This window comes from Apodemus sylvaticus, chromosome 3 (genome assembly GCF_947179515.1).
Source record: "Apodemus sylvaticus chromosome 3, mApoSyl1.1, whole genome shotgun sequence".
NCBI lineage: Eukaryota > Metazoa > Chordata > Mammalia > Rodentia > Muridae > Apodemus > Apodemus sylvaticus.
Genome location: NC_067474.1, coordinates 161484257 through 161506024, shown reverse-complemented (window position 1 = coordinate 161506024; position 21768 = coordinate 161484257). Strand labels below are relative to the sequence as shown.

General features: G+C 37.7%; 1 protein-coding gene across 1 annotated transcript in view; it reads left to right on the top strand.

Moving 5' to 3' along the window:
* The window catches only part of LOC127681622 (zinc finger protein 665-like), a 384770-nt gene extending 366080 nt beyond the window's left edge, over window positions 1-18690 (top strand). Inside the window, 4 exon segments of the mRNA XM_052178097.1 lie at window positions 3385-3454; window positions 8908-9034; window positions 16440-18652; window positions 18655-18690. Coding sequence (XP_052034057.1) covers window positions 3385-3454; window positions 8908-9034; window positions 16440-18652; window positions 18655-18690 — 2446 coding nt within the window.
* The last annotated feature ends 3078 nt before the right edge of the window (window positions 18691-21768 follow it).

Sequence of the window (21768 nt, the reverse complement as noted above, 5' to 3'; positions counted from 1 at the left end):
TTCTCCTATTCTACTTGTTTTCGGGGGGGGGGGGGGGCGGGGGTTACTGCTTCTATCTATTTACTTAGGCCTAGTCCTAGAAGCCTCTAGACCCTAAATGATCTTATCTAGACCTAGAGTGTTTTCCACTTCTGAAATTTCCTGCTGAATAAGCTTCTCCTTTCTTGTTCTTTTCAATTCTTAACTGGCCGGATCAACTCAGCTCTCCAGATCACACTCCTCTCCCATTTTGTTTATTCAATCTGGTTCATCTTTGAAACACTAAATTGGTCTGCTTCACCTTAAATTAACTGTAGTCATCTTTTTGAAGTCTTCTGGCTCCTTCTTGTTCTCTTGCTCATTCTTTCTTTATCTGTGCATAGCAGGTACTCTGTAAAACACTGCCAGTAAAACTGTTTTCTTCTCCCTCTGTTGCTCAAAACTCTCAACTGCACTGTACTGTTCCCCATGCATTCAACCTTATTCCTTTAGTATTCTCTTCTTCCTGTACTGTCTTTTTCTTCCTTAAATTTCTTCCCTATTCTCTCTCATCTCAAGAGAATTGTGCATATCCTGTTCTGTCAAATCTTTCTCTAACAGTTCACATTTTCTGCCATTCAATTAGGTCACACTTTCAATTATCGGTGCCTCCTTCTACTTAGTAACTGTCATTTTATTGTTTGGGATTAAAGTGAATATTATGGGCTTGCTTGTGTTCCAACCCTAATGATTAAAGTTGTGTTATGGGCCGAACCACACCCTAACTCAGAACAGGCTCAAATATTCCTACATAATATTTGGTCAGTTTAGCTCTGCAGAATTTCTTTTTTCCTGAACGGAAAACTAATATTCACAAATAATACTCTTCATTATGTAGATAGGTGTTTTATCTATTCTGACTTCTACCAAGGATTTTATGGGGAACTACTTTGATGATTGGTCACTGAAATTCTCTTCTTTGTGAGAATGTATTCCTTAGGATTTGTAATCTAGAAGTTTTGCTGGCATGGTGAGTGGCAAAGTATGGTTCACATTTTTCCCGTTCCTTGTGTGGCATAGAGCCTTACTGTGTTGTACATTAGGAGTATTTCCTAGTTTTCTTATTGTCATTCATTCTTTATAAGTAATGTGTTATTTCTTATGACCTCATGTAAAATTTATGTTTCATTCTTTTGTGCATATTTTCATCAGTTTATTATCTAATCAGGTTTTTGTCTATAAAATATGTCTCAATGTATTACTATGTTCAAATATTCCTATACACTTTCATTACTAGTAGCTACGTTTCTGGCAGTTGTCAGTTATCTTCTCTCAGGGCTTGAAATATGTTATTCCATGCTCTCCTGATTGTGATCTGTGGATACATATTTAGTACTACTATGTGTTAAGATAATGTCATCTCTTTCGATGGTAATAGAACAAGACAACTCTAAAAAGATGTACATTGTTATAGCACTTAGATGTGACAATAGACAAATAAATCTGTGAGTAGAGGAACCCAATCTCTAAGGACATTACTAGAGAATGCTTTCCTAGAATGCTATGGTCTTCTAGTTCTCAAAATTCCCAGTGTCTGAACACTACACATTGTTATTTGTGTCTGTCTACATTAAAAACATTGTGGTGTGAACCAAGTGATAGTTAATTTTGACGTGAAGGCTCAAAAGTATGGAATTGTGTCTATTTGGAATCAGGTATGCATTTCAGGAAATCTCAGTTCCAAGATACAAAGTCAAAGACATAAAGTTTATATTGACTTCATGGTTAAAGTGTGTAAAGCAATGGGTTATTCTTCCCATTCTAAAATTAGCTGTTGTTCAGTGTTGATGAAATAGATGATGTACTTTTGCTGTTATACACATAGACAAAATAATTCCATGACATACATTCATTTTAAATATTTATTACCATTGTATTTAAAGCAGAGCATCTCTTACTGGAGCAGGTATTTATGATCTATTGCTGGTAGAAATGACAACAATACTCAGTCTGTATGTCACAGCAAGCATCATAAATGGAAATGCTTTAAAAAATGTACTGATCACACACTGGAAATTAATGTATTCCTATGACTACTTTTTATTACCCACTTGATGGTGTCTACAGATCCTATGGGCATCAAGTTTTTTTTTATTTGATATATTTTTTATTTACATTTCCAATGATTTCCCCTTTTCTAGTCCCCTACTCCCCGAAAGTCACATAAGCCCCCTTTCTTCCCCCTGTTCTCCCACCCACCCCTTCCCACTTCCCTGTTCTGGTTTTGCCTTATACTGCTACACTGAGTCTTTCCAGAACCAGGGACCACTCCTCCATTCTTCTTGTACCTCATTTGATGTGTGGATTATGTTTTGGGTATTCCAGTTTTCCAGGCTAATATCCACTTATTAGTGAGTGCATACACACACACACACACACACACACACACACACACACACACATATATATATTTATGACTTTCACAAAGCATGTCAAAGACCAACCATCATAAAACACATATTTCTTAAGGTCTTGGGAACTGACACACCACCCCTGTTATCAGTCTGTATGTGGGTCTGAAACATTAGATGCATCATCTTGAGTTCCTGGAACTGTAATAAAACTTTACCACACTGTTGGAAAAGGTGAGAACAACTTGATTAAAATTTTAGCAGAATTAAATATTATTTAAAGACATTTCTGACTTTAATTATAATATTCCACATATTAATGCATTCATGTAGATGTCAGAGGATCAAGATCAATGCATACAATGGTGTGCATGGGAGTTAGAATGCAGGGCCATATTGAAAGGAGAAATAAGCTGGAATTTTAACTATAATCTCATGATCACTCAAAAACGTTAGATGATGATGCTGCTGAAATGGTCTATAACTAAATCTGATGGTAACTTATTCTCCTTGAAAAGCCATGATATTTGGCAGATAGAATCTTTGTATTTCAAGACAACAGACACACATGGAAAGACGATATACTGTATCTACCTGGTAAAATGGAGTAGAATCTCATTAAAGAGTCAGATATTATAATCTAGAATGATGGCTAATGAAATGCCATTCATTTGTAGGCATCAATCATGGTAGTCACTAGCCTTTTGTCCTTTAGTCTAGACCCAGGAAGATGAGTCCTCAGAAGTAACTCTTGAGTAATAGTGCTTTACAGCAGGTATGCATGTGCTCTCTCTTTTTGTCTGGTGCAGGCTGATGTTAGAAAGAGGCCTCAGATTATACTCATATTCCTTTCCACACTACATTGTCACTCCATGATCTCAAGTCTGTAGAAACGTTGACATGATTTCTGGTATCAGTATGCTTTTAATGTATTTTTATGTGCTTTAGCATTGTCTATAATGGGTTGTATTAATTTCATCTTTGTGCTTTTCAAACCCTGTGAAATTTCAAGAAGAGTCCCAATATTTGAAACTTGGAGAAGAACAACAAAAAGAATGAGTGCTTCTCTGGTAAACACTCCACAGGTCAGTGTGCTGTCTACATTTGTTTTAGAAATCTCTTTATCATTCAAACCATTCAAAAGTTTTATTATCTACATGTAGTAACATTATCTAAAGGGCTTATTTTCTAAGATCTTCATTTTCTTCTGGCATAAAGAAAATTTAATGTTTAAGACTTTCACATAAATAACACCATACAATTTTCACTGAATTTTCTACTGTTAGGACATTCAAATTCCATGGACTGAAGACTGCAGATCTCAAAGAGAATCTATTATAAATGATTCTCATAAACTCTATCGATAGCTAATTTCTACATTGGATGGAGTTCTTATATTACTGTGGAAGGAAAGTCTCATTTGTCACAGAAGTTGCTTTTCGAAGGTTGTTAGGGTTCCAGACAAAAGCTTGTGATTGTGGATATTGAAATGTGTGGACACTGATGTCCTGTGCAATGTATGGAAGAGAACAATTTGTAGAAGGATAAAATTATAAGAGCCTCACTGTCTTGAATCCTAATAGCAAATATATTAGATCACTTGAGGAGCAGATGATGGCAGAAAGAGGAAAGAGTGTCTCTCTTTTGCCATAACAGTGTTGTGTTTGTGAGCAGATGCAGATTGCAGTATTCTTTTCTTTTTTTTTTCTTTTTCTCTCTTTTTTTTAATTTTACAAATTTTTGTCTTTTATTTATTTTTTTTACACTCCAGATTTCAGTCCCCATACTCCCTATCCACCATCTGAGTGTTCCCCATTCTATTCCTTCTCCCATACTCCCCACCCCCACCCTCCACCCAACCAGACATCTAGACTCCCTGGTGCCTCTAGTCTTTTGAGGATTAGGTTCCTCTTCTCTGATTGAACACAGCCCCAGCCCTCCTCTTCTATATATGTGTTGGGGGCTTCATATCATCTGGTTTATGCTGCTTTGTTCATCCAGTGTTTGAGAAATCTCAGGGGTCCAGCTTAATTGAGACTGCTGGTCCTCCTACAGGATTGTCCTCCCACTCAGATTCTTCCAACATTTCCCTAAATGACCCTAATTGACCAAAGTGGTCAGCAGCTTCTGTCCATTGGTTAGGTGCAAATATCTGTATTTGACTCTTTCAGCTGCTTGTTGGGTCTTCTGGAGGGCAGTCATTATAGGTCCCTTTTTATGAGCACTCCATAGCTTCAGTATTAGTGTAAGACCTTGGGACATCCCCTTGAGCTGGATCCCACTTTGGGCCTGTTGCTGGACCTTCTTTTTCTCAGACTCCATTTCCATCCCTGTTGTTCTTTCAGACAGGAACAAATATGGAACAAAACTCAGAGTTTTGACTGTAGGATGGCAACCTTCTCCCTCACTGGATACCCTGTATTCCTGCTAGAGGTGGGCTCTATAAGTTCCTTCTCCCTACTGTCATGCATTTCATCTAAGGTTCCTCCCTTTGAGTCCTGAAAGTCTCTCACCTCACAGGTCTCTACATTCTGGAAGGTCCCCCCAACCTCCTATCTCCTGAGGTTGCCGGTTTCCATTCTTTATGCTGGCCTTTGGAAATTCCTCTATCTCTATGAAGAATTGATTCAGAATTTTGATGGATATTGCATTGAATCTATAGATTGATTTTGGTAAGATGTCCATTTTTCCTCTATTAATCCTGTCAATCTTGAGAATGGGAGATCTTTCCATCTTCTGAAGACTTCTTTTATCTTTTCAGCGAGAGAGTGGACCGCCTTGACTAGTCCCTGATTTTAATTGGAGTGCTTCAAGTTTCTCTCCATTTAATTTGATGTTGGCTATTGGTTTGCTGAATATTGCTTTTATTATGTTTCATTATGAGCATTGAATTTCTGATATTTCCAAGATTTATAACAAGAATGGATGTTGTATTTTGTCAAAGGCTTTTTAAGCAGCTAATGAGATGGTCATTTGGTATTTACTTTGAGTTTGTTATACAGTGTATTATGTTGATGGATTTTTGTATATTGACCCATCCACTGCATCCCTGGGATAAAGCATTCTTGATCATGATCAACGATCATTTTGGTGTGGTCCTGGATTCTGTTTGGTAGTACTGTTAAACCCCTCTGGCCTGGACCTTTTTTTGTTTTTTGTTTTTTGGTTGGGAGATTGTAATGACTGCTTCTATTTGTTTGGGGATTTTGGGACTGTTTAGATGGTTTTTCTGAGCCTAAGTAATCCTCCTTGACCTTGGTACCTGTCTAGACAACCTATTTCAACTGAATTTTCAAGTTTTGGTGAATATAGTCTTTTGTTATAGGATCTCATGCCTATTTTTAAATTTCCTCTATTTCTGTTGTTATGTTTCCTTTTTCATTTTGTTAATTTGGAATCTGTCTCTTTGCCCTTTAGTTAGGCTGGCTGAGGGTTTATCCATCTTTTCAATTTTCTCAAAGAACCAGCTCCCCGTTTTGTTGATTCTTTGTATATTTTCTGTGTTTCTACTTGGTTGACTTCATCTCTGAGTTTCATTATTTCCTCACTTATATTCCTCTTGGGAGTGTTTGATTCTTTTTGTATTAGAGCTCTCAGATATGCTGTCAAGCTGGTAGTGTATGATCTCTCCAGTTTCTTTAAGAATGCACCGAGAGCTATGAATTTTCCTCTTAGCACTGTTGTCATTGTTGCCAATAAGTTTGGGTATGCTATTCCTTCATTTTTGTTATATTTTAAACAGTCATTTTTTTTCTATATTCTTGCCTGAGTTCATTATTATTGAGGAGAGCGTTGTTGATTTTCCTTGTGTACGTGGGCTTTCTGTTGTTTTGGTTGTTATTGAAAACAATTAGTCCATGGCAATGTGACAGGATGCGTAAAATTATTGCAATTTTCACATACTGTCTGACCTTTTTTTTTTTTGTTGTTTGTTTCTGATTATATGATTAATTTTTGGAGAACATACCATGAGACATAAGAAGAAGGTATTTTGCTTGTTTGTTTCTTTTATTCTGAAATACTCATTAGATGTTTGTTAAATCCATTTGGTTTATAACTTCTATTAGTTTCACTATGTCAGTTTAGTTTCTGTTTCCATGATCTGTCCATTGGTGTTGAAGTCTCCTACTATTATTGTGTCATGTTAAATGTGTGCCTTGAGCTTTTGTAAAGTTTCATTTACAAATGTGGGTGCCCTTGCATTTGGGACATAGATTATGAAAATTGAGAGTTCATCTTGTCAGATGTTTTTCCTTTCATGAGTATAGAATGTTATCCTTCCTCATCTTTTTGATGTATTTTGATTGAAAGTCAATTTTTTTCGATATTACAATGCCTACTCTAGCTTTTTTTCTTGTGTCAATTTGCTTGGAAAAAAATTATTTTTCAATTTTGTTTGCTTCTTTTCTTTAGAAGGAAGAATGGTTAATCTACTCTGTTTCCTCTTCCCTGAAACATAAGGTGTTACATAGGGAAAACCGGAAGGGTTGTATTGATGTTTTTATTATTTGAAACTTTGAATTATATAATTGTTCATCTGCATGTTTTTATGTACACATTATGACCCTAGATCCCTGGTTCAGTTCAAAACCCATGAGACTGAACTCACAGCAAGTGCATTTGCCTCTGTCATTTTTTCATGCCTCAGGTTTATAGTTCTGATGACAATTTGTAATAGACATTATATATAACTTGAGTATTATAGTTTTTTGTAAAATAAAGCAAGAATTGAAAGTCATACTTTTCTATGCAAGCTGATATACAAATGAGGTCATATTCCAAAGGGAAAAAATAGTGATATATTATAAGATTGAGATGTTCAATAAAGTCAGTTCCATAAGGAATAAAGTATTCCACATTTCTGAAGTGTTACCATGGTTTTCCCTCAATTTGAAACAAGATTTGATCAAAGAAAAAGATTCTACGTCATTGAAATGCATCTTGTCTCATGCTGTTTTTTTACACATACATACATAAGTGTTACCTTGTGAAAGACCATATGGAATGTATGAAGTTTTTATTATGTGTATTTTTTGCCAGCTTTTATTTAACTTTAAATAATGTAATGCTCCCTACTAGAGGTTATTCTAATTTTTTAAAATGTTTATTTATTCATTTCATTTATGTGAATACACTGCCTCAGTCCTTAGACATACCAGAAGAGGAAATTGAATCTCCAATAAAGATGGTTGTGAGTCACTATTTGATGGTTGGGAATTGAACTCCAGACCTCTGAAAGACCATCTGAAAGATGCTCTGAGGCATCTCTCCAGCTATGGATTTTTCTTTTCTTTTTATTCGATAAAGGGGTTCTCTGTCTACTCCTGGCTGTTCTAGAACTAACTCTGTAGACCAGACTAGCATTGATCTCTACTGCCTCTGTCTCCCAAGTGCTGGGATTACAGGCGTATACAAACACTGCCTTGCCAACCTTGGTTTTTTTTTTTTTTTGTTTTGTTTTGTTTTGTTTTGTTTTTTTAATCCTTAGTTGTGAATATACTTTCATAAAATAATTTGTCTAAATATTTGATTCTATATGTCATTTGGAATGTATAATGTATAACCTGACTTTGTAGTCCTCTTCTGTTTAAGGAAAAAACTCTGACATTTAGTCTATCCATTACTTCTTTATGTCATAGTCTATCTGTTTATTGTAGAGAGTTTGTAGTCTTTTATCTAGGTGTCAAATGTTAAATTGATAATGCTACAATACAGTCATGTGAGACACAGCTTCACACAGGATTGAACAAGTGTCCATATTTGAGCAAGGTGGATATTGTAGATTTGAAAACATTTTTCCTCATCATAACTTGGCCATCTGTGATGTGACACAGGTATTCTGCTTAATAACACTGCATATTTCATTAAGGTACTTTGACTGAATGTAGATATCAAATGTATGTGGCATATTCTGAAAATGTTTGCTCATTTTAAGATAATCATATCATTCATTCTCAGAGAGGTATAAAAACAAGGAAGTCTATAACTATTTAAATAAAGTATATTTTATAGAGTTAACATCTTTTTTCTATAATGCATTTTGGCTTCATTTGCCTTAAATTATGTATATGTGTTGTGTATTCGTCCTGACAGTAGTGTTCAGCAGAAATCATTGGACTTTAAAGAACTGGGTTTAAAAATCCATGGAGTGGTGCCATGAGGTTGTTGGGAAAATAATTTTATAATAGAGGACTTTGAAAAGATAATATACATTGCCAACAGAAAACAAAATTTCTGACTGTAGTGCTTGTGGCAAAACTTTCATTTGCTGCTAAGGTCTCAGAAAGCCACGGAAAATTCATGAATGTGAGAGCCTTAATAAATGAGAACATTATAGTAAGCCAATATATAGACCGTCTATGAAAGAGCAGCAATTCATAAATTCAGACACATCTTTATTAAACTTTTAAGAAACATTTGTCCGTCAATATTTTCCCTTTTTCATCTGTATCAGTAAGTATCTCCTATTCTTTCTGCCATTTTATTAACATAGGAAAACGATATTGTCCAGTAGCATATAAGTAGTTTTCCATTACAGGGTTTGTTAACCTTCAATGATGTGTCTTTGAACTTCTCACTGGAGGAATGGGAATGTCTCAATTTTGCTCAGCGGTCATTGTACATAGATGTAATGTTGGAGAATTTCAACAATCTATTGTTTTTGGGTAAGATTACACTTCTTTTTCAATTCCTGAATCTTTATTTGAATTTCCTTACATTCTGTTTATGTAAACTCTCTGAAATGTCAAGAGACCACTAGAATAAGGAAGTGGTTATTCTGGTTAGAATCACAAATTTTTCATGGAATTTCCCTCTCAGTTCTGATTTCTTTTGAAGAGTATGTATCTGGTGCTATATTCTTTGATATCTTTCCATACCTCTTATATAAGTTTAATTGGAATTTCCAATTAAAAAAGTTCCAAAATTCAATTGAAATTTCCAATTTTAAAAAAATTAGACTTCCGGCGGCGGCGGAGGCGGCAGTGCAGCAGTGGCTGGTCCAGCTGAAGGGCCATCAGCAGTGGAACCAAGGCGACACAGGGTCCAGTTAGGCCCTTCGCTGACCAGCCGGGCGGCAAGCAGCTGCAGTTGTGCGGCGCCTTTCCTGCATGGAAGGCACTTCAGAACTCGGCCTCCCACCATTCAGGAGAGGTGCATCCATCTTGGGTTCGGACTCCAGGGATCGGACAGACTGAGGTACACAAACATAATCCGAGGCCAACACCGCGGTGGTCTGAGCCTGATGGGCGTTGGCCTGCACCCAGGCCCTGGGCTGGTTGGGGGGCCATCGGGGTCCCAACCCAGCCAGGGGTTTTTTTGCCCAGGCCTGCGCGTGCGCCGCCATTTTGCCTGCAGGACTACAGAGAGCTCCGGCGGGCAGAGTCTTAACAGGCATAGCCTGAGGCTAACAAAGCGGGGGTCTAGGCCCCAAAAGGCACAGGACTGACCCCAAGAACTGGGCGGCTTGGTGGGCCATCTGTGAGTCAACCCGCCCAGGAGGTTGTTAGCACAGCAGACTCTCCCGGCGCTTTTGGGAGCGCGGGCGCTCACACCCACCATCCTAGTCACCTGACGGACCCAATTAACAGTCATAGCCCTAGGGGAACTTTGCTCTGACCTTGGCCTCCCAGGCTTTTGCCTGGACTCAGGGCCTGGGCGGCCAGGCTAACCTTGTGTGTGCCAGCCCGGTTGGGAGATCGGCTGCCTAGCGGAGTGAGCGGAACACAGAGGAGGTCACAGCAGCATACACCGTCGGCACTCCCTGGGGGTGCACACGGGCTCCATCTGGTCCACAGACACAATCTGGGGCAAGGCCTCAGGCGGAAGCCCTCAGCTCAACTCTCTCCGCTTCCGAATCCAGATCATCCTGGGCGGCCGCACCACATCTCCAGGTGCTGCAAGAGGCTAGCTGGGCTTCCGGGCGGCCAGCTGGGAGAAGTCAGTGTGCTCCAGTGAATCCAGCGGGCCCCAGCGGGAGCCTTTGGGTGCCTGCTTCAGGATCTGAACAGCCTGGGCAGCAGCACCCTGTCTACAGGCAGTGCAGGAGGTAAGCTGTGCACCAGGGGCCAACTGGGAAGGGGCAGCTTGCACTGGTGAGTCCAGCACTGACAAGACAAACTAACACCAGTGAGAACTAGATGGCAAAAGGCAAACGCAGGAACGTCACTAACAGAAATCAAGGCAATATGGCAACATCTGAACCCAATTCTCCTCTACCAACATGTCCTGATACCCCATCACACCAGTAAAACAAGATTTGGATTTAAAATCACTGGTCATGATGCTGGTACAGGAACACATGAAGGACATACTTAAAGAAATTCAGGAGAAAATGGATCAAAAGTTAGAAGCCCTTGTAAGGGAAACACAAAAATCATTGAAAGAAATCCAGGAGAATACAAAAGCCAACAAGGAGGAAATGCAAAAAACACTTAAAGAAATACAGGAGAACTTTGGTCAACAGGCTGAGGTCATGAAAGAGGAAACACAAAAATCTCTTAAAGAATTACAGGAAAGCACAAACAAGCAAGTGAAGGAGCTAAGCAAAACAATCCAGGATCTAAAATCAGAAGTAGAAACAACTAAGAAAACTCAAAGGGAGACAACTTTGGAGATAGAAAGCCTTGGGAAGAAATCAGGGGACAGAGATGCAAATATCAACAACAGAATACAAGAGATAGAAGAAAGAATCTCAGATGCTGAAGATTCCATAGAAACCATGGACTCAACAGTTAAAGAAAATGCAAAATGCAAAAAGCTTGTAACCCAAAATATCCAGGAAATCCAGGACACAATGAGAAGACCAAACCTAAGGATTATAGGCAAAGATGAGAGTGAAGATTTACAACTTAAAGGGCCAGCAAATATCTTCAGTAAAATTATGGAAGAAAACTTCCCTAACCTAAAGAGAGAGATGCCCATAAATATACAAGAAGCCTACAGAACTCCAAACAGACTGGACCAGAACAGAAATACTTCCCGTCAAATAATAATCAAAACACCAAATGTTCTAAGCAAAGAAAGAATACTAAAGGCAGTAAGAGAAAAAGGTCAAGTAACATAAAGGAAGACCTATCAGAATCACAGCAGACTTTTCACCTGAGACTATTAAGGCTAGAAGGTCCTGGGCAGATCTCATGCAGACTCTAAGAGAACACAAATGCCAACCAAAACTACTATATCCAGCAAAACTCTCAATCACCATAGATGAAGAAACTAAGATATTTCATGACAAAACCAAGTTTACCCAATATCTATCCACAAACCCAGCCCTAAAAAGGATAATAGGAGGACAACACCAATACAAGGAGGGAAACTTCACCCAGGAAAAAGCAAGATAGTAACCTTTCATCAAACCCAAAAGAAGTTAAGCATTCAAATTTAAAAAATAACGTCAAAAATGATAGGAAATAACAATCACTATTCCTTAATATCTCTTAACATCAATGGACTTAACGCCCCAATAAAAAGACACAGACTAACTGAATGGATATGTAAACAGGACCCTACATTTTGCTGCTTACAGGAAACACACCTCAGGGTCAAAGACAAACACTACCTTAGAGTAAAAGGCTGGAAGACAATTTTACAAGCAAATGGTCTCAGGAAACAAGCTGGAGTAGCCATTTTAATATCAGATAAAATTGACTTTCAACCCAAAGTCATCAAAAGAGAACCTGAGGGACACTTCTTGCTGGTCAAAGGAAAAATACAAAAAGAAGAACTGTCAATCCTGAACATCTATGCCCCAAATGCAAGGGCACCATCTTTCGTAAAAGAAACTTTATTAAAACTAAAAGCACACATTGCACCTAACACAATAATTGTGGGTGACTTCAACACTGCACTTTCCTCAATGGACCGATCAGGAAAACAGAAACTAAACAGGGACACAATGAAACTAATTGAAACTTTGGACCAATTAGATTTAACAGATATATATAGAACATTCTATCCTAAAACAAAAGAATATACCTTTTTCTCAGCACCTCATGGTACCTTCTCCAAAATCGACCATATAATTGGTCACAAGCCAGACCTCAACAAATATAAGAAGATAGAACTAATCCCATGCCTCCTATCTGATCACTGTGGAGTAAAAGTGGTCTTCAATAGCAACAGAAACAACAGAAAACCCACATACACGTGGAAACTGAACAATACTCTACTCAATGATACCTTGGTCAAGGAAGAAATAAAGAAAGAAATTAAAGACTTTTTAGAACACAATGAAAATGAAAACACAACATACCCAAATCTATGGGACACAATGAAAGCAGTGCTAAGAGGAAAACTCATAGCCCTGAGTGCCTCCAAAAAGAAAATGGAGAGAGCATACATTACCAGCTTAATGACACACCTGAAAGTCCTAGAACAAAAAGAAGCTATTTTGCCCAGGAGGAGTAGAAGGCAGGAAATCATCAAACTCAGGGCCGAAATCAATCAAGTAGAAACAAAGAGAACCATACAAAAAATCAACAAAACCAGGAGCTGGTTCTTTGAGAAAATCAACAAGATAGATAAACCCTTAGCCAGACTGACCAAAGGGCACAGAGAAAGTATCCAAATTAACAAACTTAGAAATGAAAAGGGAGATATAACAATGGAAACTGAGGAAATCCAAAAAAATCATCAGATCCTACTACAAGAGCCTGTACTCAACACAACTGGAGAATCTGGAGGAAATGGACAATTTCCTTGACAGATACCAAATACCAAAATTAAATCAGGACCAACTAGACCATCTAAACAGTCCCATAATGCCTAAAGAAATAGAAGAAGTCATAGAAAGTTTTCCAACCAAAAAAAGCACAGGACCAGATGGCTTCAGTGCAGAATTCTATCAGACCTTCAAAGAAGAGTTAACACCAATACTCTTCAAACTATTCCACAAAATAGAAACAGAAGGAACACTACCCAATTCCTTCTACGAAGCCACAATTACGTTGATACCAAAGCCACAAAAAGATCCAACAAAGAAAGAGAACTTCAGACCAATTTCCCTTATGAACATCGATGCAAAAATACTCAATAAAATTCTTGCCAACCGAATCCAAGAACACATCAGAACGATCATCCACCATGATCAAGTAGGCTTTATCCCGGGAATGCAGGGTTGGTTCAATATACAGAAATCCATCAATACAATCCACTACATAAACAAACTCAAAGAACAAAACCACATGGTCATTTCATTGGATGCTGAAAAAGCATTTGACAAAATTCAGCATCCTTTCATGCTTAAAGTCTTGGAGAGAACAGGAATTCAAGGCCCATACCTAAACATAGTAAAAGCAATATACAGCAAACCGGTAGCCAGCATCAAACTAAATGGAGAGAAACTTGAAGCAATCCCACTAAAATCAGGGACCAGACAAGGCTGTCCCCTTTCTCCTTATCTTTTCAATATTGTACTTGAGGTACTAGCTCGGGCAATTCGACAACATAAGGAGGTCAAAGGGATACAAATTGGAAAGGAAGAAGTCAAACTATCATTATTTGCAGACGACATGATCGTTCACCGAAGTGACCCAAAGAACTCCACTAGAGAGCTCCTACATCTGATAAACAACTTCAGCAAAGTGGCAGGTTATAAAATCAACTCAAGCAAATCAGTGGCCTTCCTATACTCAAAGGATAAGCAGGGTGAGAAAGAAATTAGGGAAATGACCCCCTTCACAATAGCCACAAACAGTATAAAGTATCTTGGGGTGACTCTTACCAAACATGTGAAAGATCTGTATGACAAGAACTTCAAGACTCTGAAGAAGGAAATGGAAGAAGACCTCAAAAAAATGGGAAAACCTCCCATGCTCATGGATCGGTAGAATCAATATAGTTAAAATGGCCATTTTGCCTAAAGCACTATACAGATTCAATGCAATACCCATCAAAGTCCCAACTCAATTCTTCACAGAGTTAGAAAGAGCAATTATCAAATTCATCTGGAAGAACAAAAAACCCAGGATAGCTAAAACTATTCTCAGCAACAAAAGAAAATCTGGGGGAATCAGTATCCCTGACCTCAAGCAATACTACAGAGCAATAGTGTTAAAACCTGCATGGTATTGGTACAGTGATAGGCAGGAGGATCAGTGGAACAGGATTGAAGATCCAGAAATGAACCCACACACCTATGGCCACTTGATCCTCGACAAAGAGGCTGAAAACATCCAATGGAAAAAAGATAGCCTTTTCAACAAATGGTGATGGTTCAACTGGAGGTCAGCATGCAGAAGAATGCGAATTGATCCATCCTTGTCTCCTTGTACTAAGCTCAAATCCAAATGGATCAAGGACCTCCACATAAAGCCAGACACTCTGAAGCTAATAGAAAAGAAACTGGGGAAGACCCTTGAGGACATCGGTACAGGGAGAAAGTTTCTGAACAGAACACCAATAGCGTATGCTCTAAGAGCAAGAATTGACAAATGGGACCTCATAAGGTTACAGAGTTTCTGTAAGGCAAGGGACACCATCAAGAGGACAGATCGGCAACCAACAAATTGGGAAAAGATCTTCACCAATCCTACATCAGATAGAGGGCTAATATCCAATATATATAAAGAACTCAAGAAGTTAGACTTGAGAAAACCGAACAACCCTATTAAAAAATGGGGTACAGAGTTAAACAAAGAATTCTCACCTGAAGAACTTCGGATGGCAGAGAAGCATCTTAAAAAATGCTCAACTTCATTAGTCATTAGGGAAATGCAAATCAAAACAACCCTACGATTTCATCTTACACCAGTCAGAATGGCTAAGATTAAAAATTCAGGAGACAGCAGGTGTTGGAGAGGGTGTGGAGAAAGAGGAACACTCCTCCACTGCTGGTGGGGTTGCAAATTGGTACAACCACTCTGGAAATCAGTCTGGCGGTTCCTCTGAAAACTGGGCACCTCACTTCCAGAAGATCCTGCTATACCACTCCTGGGCATATACCCAGAAGACTCCCCACCATGGAATAAGGATACATGTTCGACTATGTTCATAGCAGCCCTATTTATAATTGCCAGATGCTGGAAAGAACCCAGGTATCCCTCAACAGAAGAGTGGATGCAAAAAATGTGGTATATCTACACAATGGAGTACTATTCAGCCATTAGAAACAATGAATTCATGAAATTCTTAGGCAAATGGATTGAGCTAGAGAATATCATACTAAGTGAGGTAACCCAGACTCAAAAGGTGAATCATGGTATGCACTCACTAATAAGTGGATATTAACCTAGAAAACTGGATTACCCAAAACATAATCCACACATCAAATGAGGTACAAGAAGAAAGGAGGAGTGGCCCCTGGTTCTGGAAAGACTCAGTGAAACAGTATTCGGCAAAACCAGAACGGGGAAGTGGGAAGGGGTGGGTGGGAGGACAGGGGAAGAGAAGGGGGCTTACGGGACTTTCGGGGAGTGTGGGAGCTAGAAAAGGGAAATCATTTGAAATGTAAATAAATTATATCGAATAAAAAAATTAAATGTTGAGAACAAGGAATTATATTTCTATACACATAATAATTTCAGCAAATAAAATTACTATTACTTTAACTCTTCTTTATACATGTGATGAGAGGATTTTCTATTCTGCTCCAATCTATTTGCTGTTTTATAGGGTTATTTTATGTTTATGGTCCTCTCTTACTTTAGGGTGGGGATGTTTTCTTCTATCATTTTGGTGATCAGCTTCTGATGCCAAAGAATGTTAATGTTTATGCTCTTCCGCTTGCATTTCACCATCTAGTTATCCTTAGTGCTCGATGGTCTGCATGCATTGATCAGATATATACTTTGTGAAAGTTCAGTACTGATCAATCACATTATTTTTCCTAGTTTCTGCAAAGTGCTGTTTTTAAAACATTTAGAAGGGTATTATCATTTCCTCTCAGTGGATGTAGATCAGAATTGTGGGTTTTCTAAGGATCCAAGTAATCATTATGAAAAAAGAAAAAAGCTGTTTTGAGAGCATGATTTCTTGATGTCTAATTAACTTGAAATATCAGCAAACACGCATTGCTGAATATATTTTTCCTCAATCCAATTATCCCTGCCATCTTTATTTGTATCTTTTCAGAAAATCATCTCATATGTGGAAGACATCAGAAGGTCTTAGATCAAGACACAGAGTGCAATGTCCATGAACATGTGAATATGCAAGAGAAGTCTTATAAATGTAATGAGCTCAGCAAACTGATTAATGAATCCACCCAAATTACACCTGATAAAACTAACCACAGAGATGCCTCACTTCAATCTTCAAACCTGAAAAGACTTAAAATTGGGAAAACCAGAGAAGTTTCCAAATATAAAGACTGTGTAAAGTTTTTAAATGAGTGCTCTATAAATAATCTAAATCAAGGAATACAAATAGGGAAGAAAGAAAACAACAATCCAGAATTTGATGAGGGTTTTGTATCTAAACATAAACTGATGCTGAAACCAAACAATAATGGTAAGAAGCTTTACAAATGTAGGCAATGTGACAAATGCTTTACTGACAAAAGTAATCTTAGAAGTCATCAGCGAATTCATACTGGAGAGAAACCTTACAAATGCAGTGAATGTGACAAATGCTTTACTAACAAAAGTAGTCTTAGAATTCATCATAGAATTCATACAGGAGAGAAGCCTTACAACTGCAGTGAATGTGACAAATGCTTTACTGACAAAAGTACTCTTAGAAGTCATCAGCGAGTTCATACTGGAGAGAAACCTTACAAATGCAGTGAATGTGACAAATGCTTTGCCAAAAAATGCAGTCTGCAATGTCATCAGCGAATTCATACAGGAGAGAAACCTTACAAATGCAGTGAATGTGACAAATGCTTTACTGACAAAAGTAATCTTAGAATTCATCAGAAAATTCATACAGGTGAGAAACCTTACAAATGCAGTGAATGTGACAAATACTTTACCCAAAAATGCAGGCTTGATAGTCATCAGCGAATTCATACTGGAGAGAAACTTTACAAATGCAGTGAATGTGACAAATGCTTTACTGTCAAATGTAGTCTTAGAATTCATCAGAAAATTCATACAGGTGAGATACCTTACAAATGCAGTGAATGTGACAAATATTTTACACAAAAATGCAGTCTTGATAGTCATCAGCGAATGCATACTGTAGAGAAACCTTACAAATGCAGTGAATGTGACAAATGCTTTACTGTCAAAAGTAGGCTTAGAATTCATCAGAAAATCCATACAGGAGAGAAACCTTACAAATGCTGTGAATGTGACAAATGCTTTACCCAAAAATGGAGTCTCCATGGTCATCAGAGAATTCATACAGGAGAGAAACCTTACAAATGCAGTGAATGTGACTAATGCTTTACCCAAAAATTCCATCTTCAAATTCATCAGAAAATTCATACAGGAGAGAAACCTTACAAATGTAGTGAATGTGACAAATGCTTTACTGGACAATCCTATCTTAGGATTCATCAGATAATTCATACAAGAGAGAAACCTTACAAATGCAGTGAATGTGACAAATGTTTTACTGACAAAAGTAGTCTTAGAATTCATCAGAAAATTCATACAGGAGAGAAACCTTACAAATGCAGTGAATGTGAAAAATGCTTTACTGACAAAAGTAGTCTTAGAATTCATCATAGAACTCATACAGGAGAGAAACCTTACAAATGCAGTGAATGTGACAAATGCTTTACTAACAAATGTAGTCTTAGAATTCATCATAGAACTCATACAGGAGAGAAACCTTACAAATGCAGTGAATGTGATAAATGCTTTACTGACAAAAGTACTCTTAGAAGTCATCAGCGAGTTCATACTGGAGAGAAACCTTACAAATGCAGTAAATGTGACAAATGCTTTACCCAAAAATGCAGTCTGCAATGTCATCAGCGAATTCATACAGGAGAGAAACCTTATAAATGCAGTTAATGTGACAAATGCTTTACTAACAAAAGTAGTTTTAGAATTCATCAGAAAATTCATACAGGTGAGAAACCTTATAAATGCAGTGAATGTGACAAATGCTTTACTGACAAAAGTTGTCTTAGAATTCATCAGCGAATTCATACTGGAGAGAAACCTTACAAATGCAGTGAATGTGACAAATGCTTTACTGACAAAAGTTGTCTTAGAAGTCATCAGTGAATTCATACTGGAGAGAAACCCTACAAATGCAGTGAATGTGACAAATGCTTTACTAAGAAAAGTAGTCTTAGAATTCATCATAGAACTCATACAGGAGAGAAACCTTACAAATGCAGTGAATGTGACAAATGCTTTACCCACAAATGGAGTCTGCAATGTCATCAGCAAATTCATACAGGAGAGAAACCTTACAAATGCAGTGAATGGCAGAAATGCATTATCCAAAAATGCAATCTTTATACTCGTTATAGAATAAATAAAAATAGAAACTCTAATTGTATTGAATATGACAATTGCTTTATCCACAGTAGCAGTCTTAGAAATTTTCAGAGTTCATACAAGATAGAAATCACAAATGCAGTGAAGGAAACAAGTGCTTTGCCCATATTCCATGTCTTAGAAAACATCAGAGAATTTTTATAGTTGTGTAAGTTTAGAAATTGTAGTGAATGAGGAAATCCTTTACCAAGGATGGACATTTTAGAATTCTGAAAATATGTACATGAGAGAAATGTTTCAAATGCAGTGGTTGTAAAAAAAACACTTGATTTGACTTCTGGCTTTTATGCCACAGGCAATACATGTACAAGAGAATCTCACAAATGCAATGCAATGACTGAAAATTCCTTTGACTTCCTTTCAGTTCTGAAAGAAACATCTGAATATTTATACTGAGGAAAATGTTTCCAGCGTTAACAAAAACAAAAAAACAAAAAATGTGTCAAATGTTTTATCGAGACTCTATTTACCACAAGAGGTTCTATACTTGAGAAATATTATAAGTATGCAAAACTTGTGAAAACCTTCACACCATGTTCCTATCTTAGATAATGTAACCTATTTCTGCAGGGAAATACTCTGAAAATGTGACAATATAGGAAAGTTATATTTGTTCAACCTCAAATATTATAAGATAAAGACCAAGTGGGGAAGGCAAAAGAATATTTTTAGACACGTTCCTTCAATTTAAAATAAAGGGTTCAAAAAGAAACAAAATTATGGTGTTTAATACACCTTTTAAACTATTTAATAATAATGAAAGAATTCATTACATTTAATTCACATAAAGGATTTTAGACAAATTAAACTTAAAAGAGGATTTGATATGCTGAGCCACCAAAATAGGATGTTCTTTATCCTATAGAGATGCCTATAGGACTGGACAGTGGTGCTGCATGCCTTTAATCTCTTCACTTTGGGAGCAGAGACAGGCAGATTTCTCAGTTCCAGGCCAGGGTGGTATACAAAGAGAAACCTTGTCTCAAAAAAAAATTCCTACAGTGTCGTCCAGTATTCATAACCTCTATCAAATGCTGGTTTCAAGTTTTAGGTAACAACTATGAGTCCCTTGTGCTTGGGTCAACAAATCCTTCCCCATAGTCCTGTAAGTAAAGGCAATAAAGCTCATTGATTAATCCACTTTGACTTGGTTGTTTTCAGTTTCTGCTTGGGATGCTTAGATTAATATATGTTGTATATCCCGAGGAAAAGTCTCTCATGAAACATAAGAGTGAGACACTAAAATTTTCTACAAGTGTATAACATGAACTTAATACTAGTGATTTTAAATGTGTGAATAACAACTCCTTTGGAGGGTGAAATGACTCTGTATTAGGGCTTGATTAAGAGGAAATGAAAACATGTATTTCAAAAGGTCTTAGGACTGAGAAATCAATCTTGACTCTCAGTGAGTCTGCCCATATGAAAATGATTTGGGAGTCTCAACAATAAATGTCTTTCATGAATTCTTAGGAATATGAGAGAAAAGTCTTCCAAACTATAAACAAAAATATGGCTTTGTCATTTTCAGGGATAGACATCCATAATGTGCTGTGTAACTGCATGTCTCTAAACTCTTTATTATCATTTGATTGAGACAAATTCCAATAAAACTCAGAACAATGCTACCTATTGGCTCATGCTACATATCATTTTGGTACCATTTCTTGTTGTCTCTTAAGACTACATGACATGAGATCATGTAATATGAAAGTTGTATAGGTGCTGAGGAAAAATGAGGAACACAAATTTCCCTTGTCCAGCTCAAGATCCTTCTGCATTTTCCCTTATTCTTAGCGAACTTTCATAGGAAACTTTTTACAACTTAGAAATAAACACTAAAATAACTTTTCAAAGTACCCTCTTTTTTTTCAACTTCAACTAGCAGGCTGTAAGTTTGAACCCTGCAATTCCTGGGTAGATAAAACAGAGGCTACACTGCTTAGACCCTTGCTGTTAGGCTACAGGGGGTAATTGCCTGAGCCAGCAGCTTTTAACCCTCAGAATGAGCAAAATGTTTTAGGAAATTTTTAGAAGTTATCAGCATTCAGTATAGTTAGAAAGTTAGAACGTCCGCACACCATCAGTCTTCAAATCCACAGTAGAATCCTGCTCTGTTTCCTTTCAACCCCGTCCAGGCTGGAAGGTGGCCAGCAGGCCTTCATCTCCAAATGACTAGATCAGAACTCTGGGTCCTTGTATGGGGAGTGTCCCATTGCATATGCTCTGGTAATGCAACAGCTTTTCCTTGCCCCAGGTGACCCATATGTCCTTCTTGAGACTCTGATGCAATAGCATATAGAGGCACAATTTGTTTCACAAAATCACTGCAATTAGATGTATCTAGGTGTGTAAAAGAGAAAATGAGGCAGCTTTATGGTCCCAACTATGGAAGGAGTTCTCTGGGATCCTTGTGTAGCATGTAGAAAGTCCAGAGTTCAATGCCCTGCACTCCTCAAATGGCAGCATTAGAATGTAAACGTAGCACTTAAGGAAATGAGGCAGTAGGAACAGAAGTTAAAAATTAACCTCAGAGAGACACTGAGTAGGAAGTCAGCCAGGGTTGCTTGAGAAATCCTATCAAAAATGGAAGTAGGCAGGGATATATCTTTATCCAGGTCTGGGGGCTAGAGGAAGGTAGATGTCTGTGTTCAAGGCCAACCTGGTTCACATAGGGTGTTTTAGGCAAGAATCCACAGTGAGACTCTGTCTCTAAATAAATGAATTATAAAATAAATGAATAAGCCAAGTTATGTTACATGTAACATAGACATGTCTATGAGCAAATTTCCTCAGAACTTCAGCTGAGCGTAGAACACACAACCTGGATGTATGCAGCACCAAACAGTGAGCTGTGGGCCTGGGCCAAGTAGAAAGTAAGCTGAGCACCACCATGCATCTCTCCCTGCGTCTGTACAGTAGACACACTGTGACTACTCATATTCATGGTCCTGTCTCTAGGCTTTCCTTGCAATGTGAGCTTGACTTCTTCTGGCCCCAAG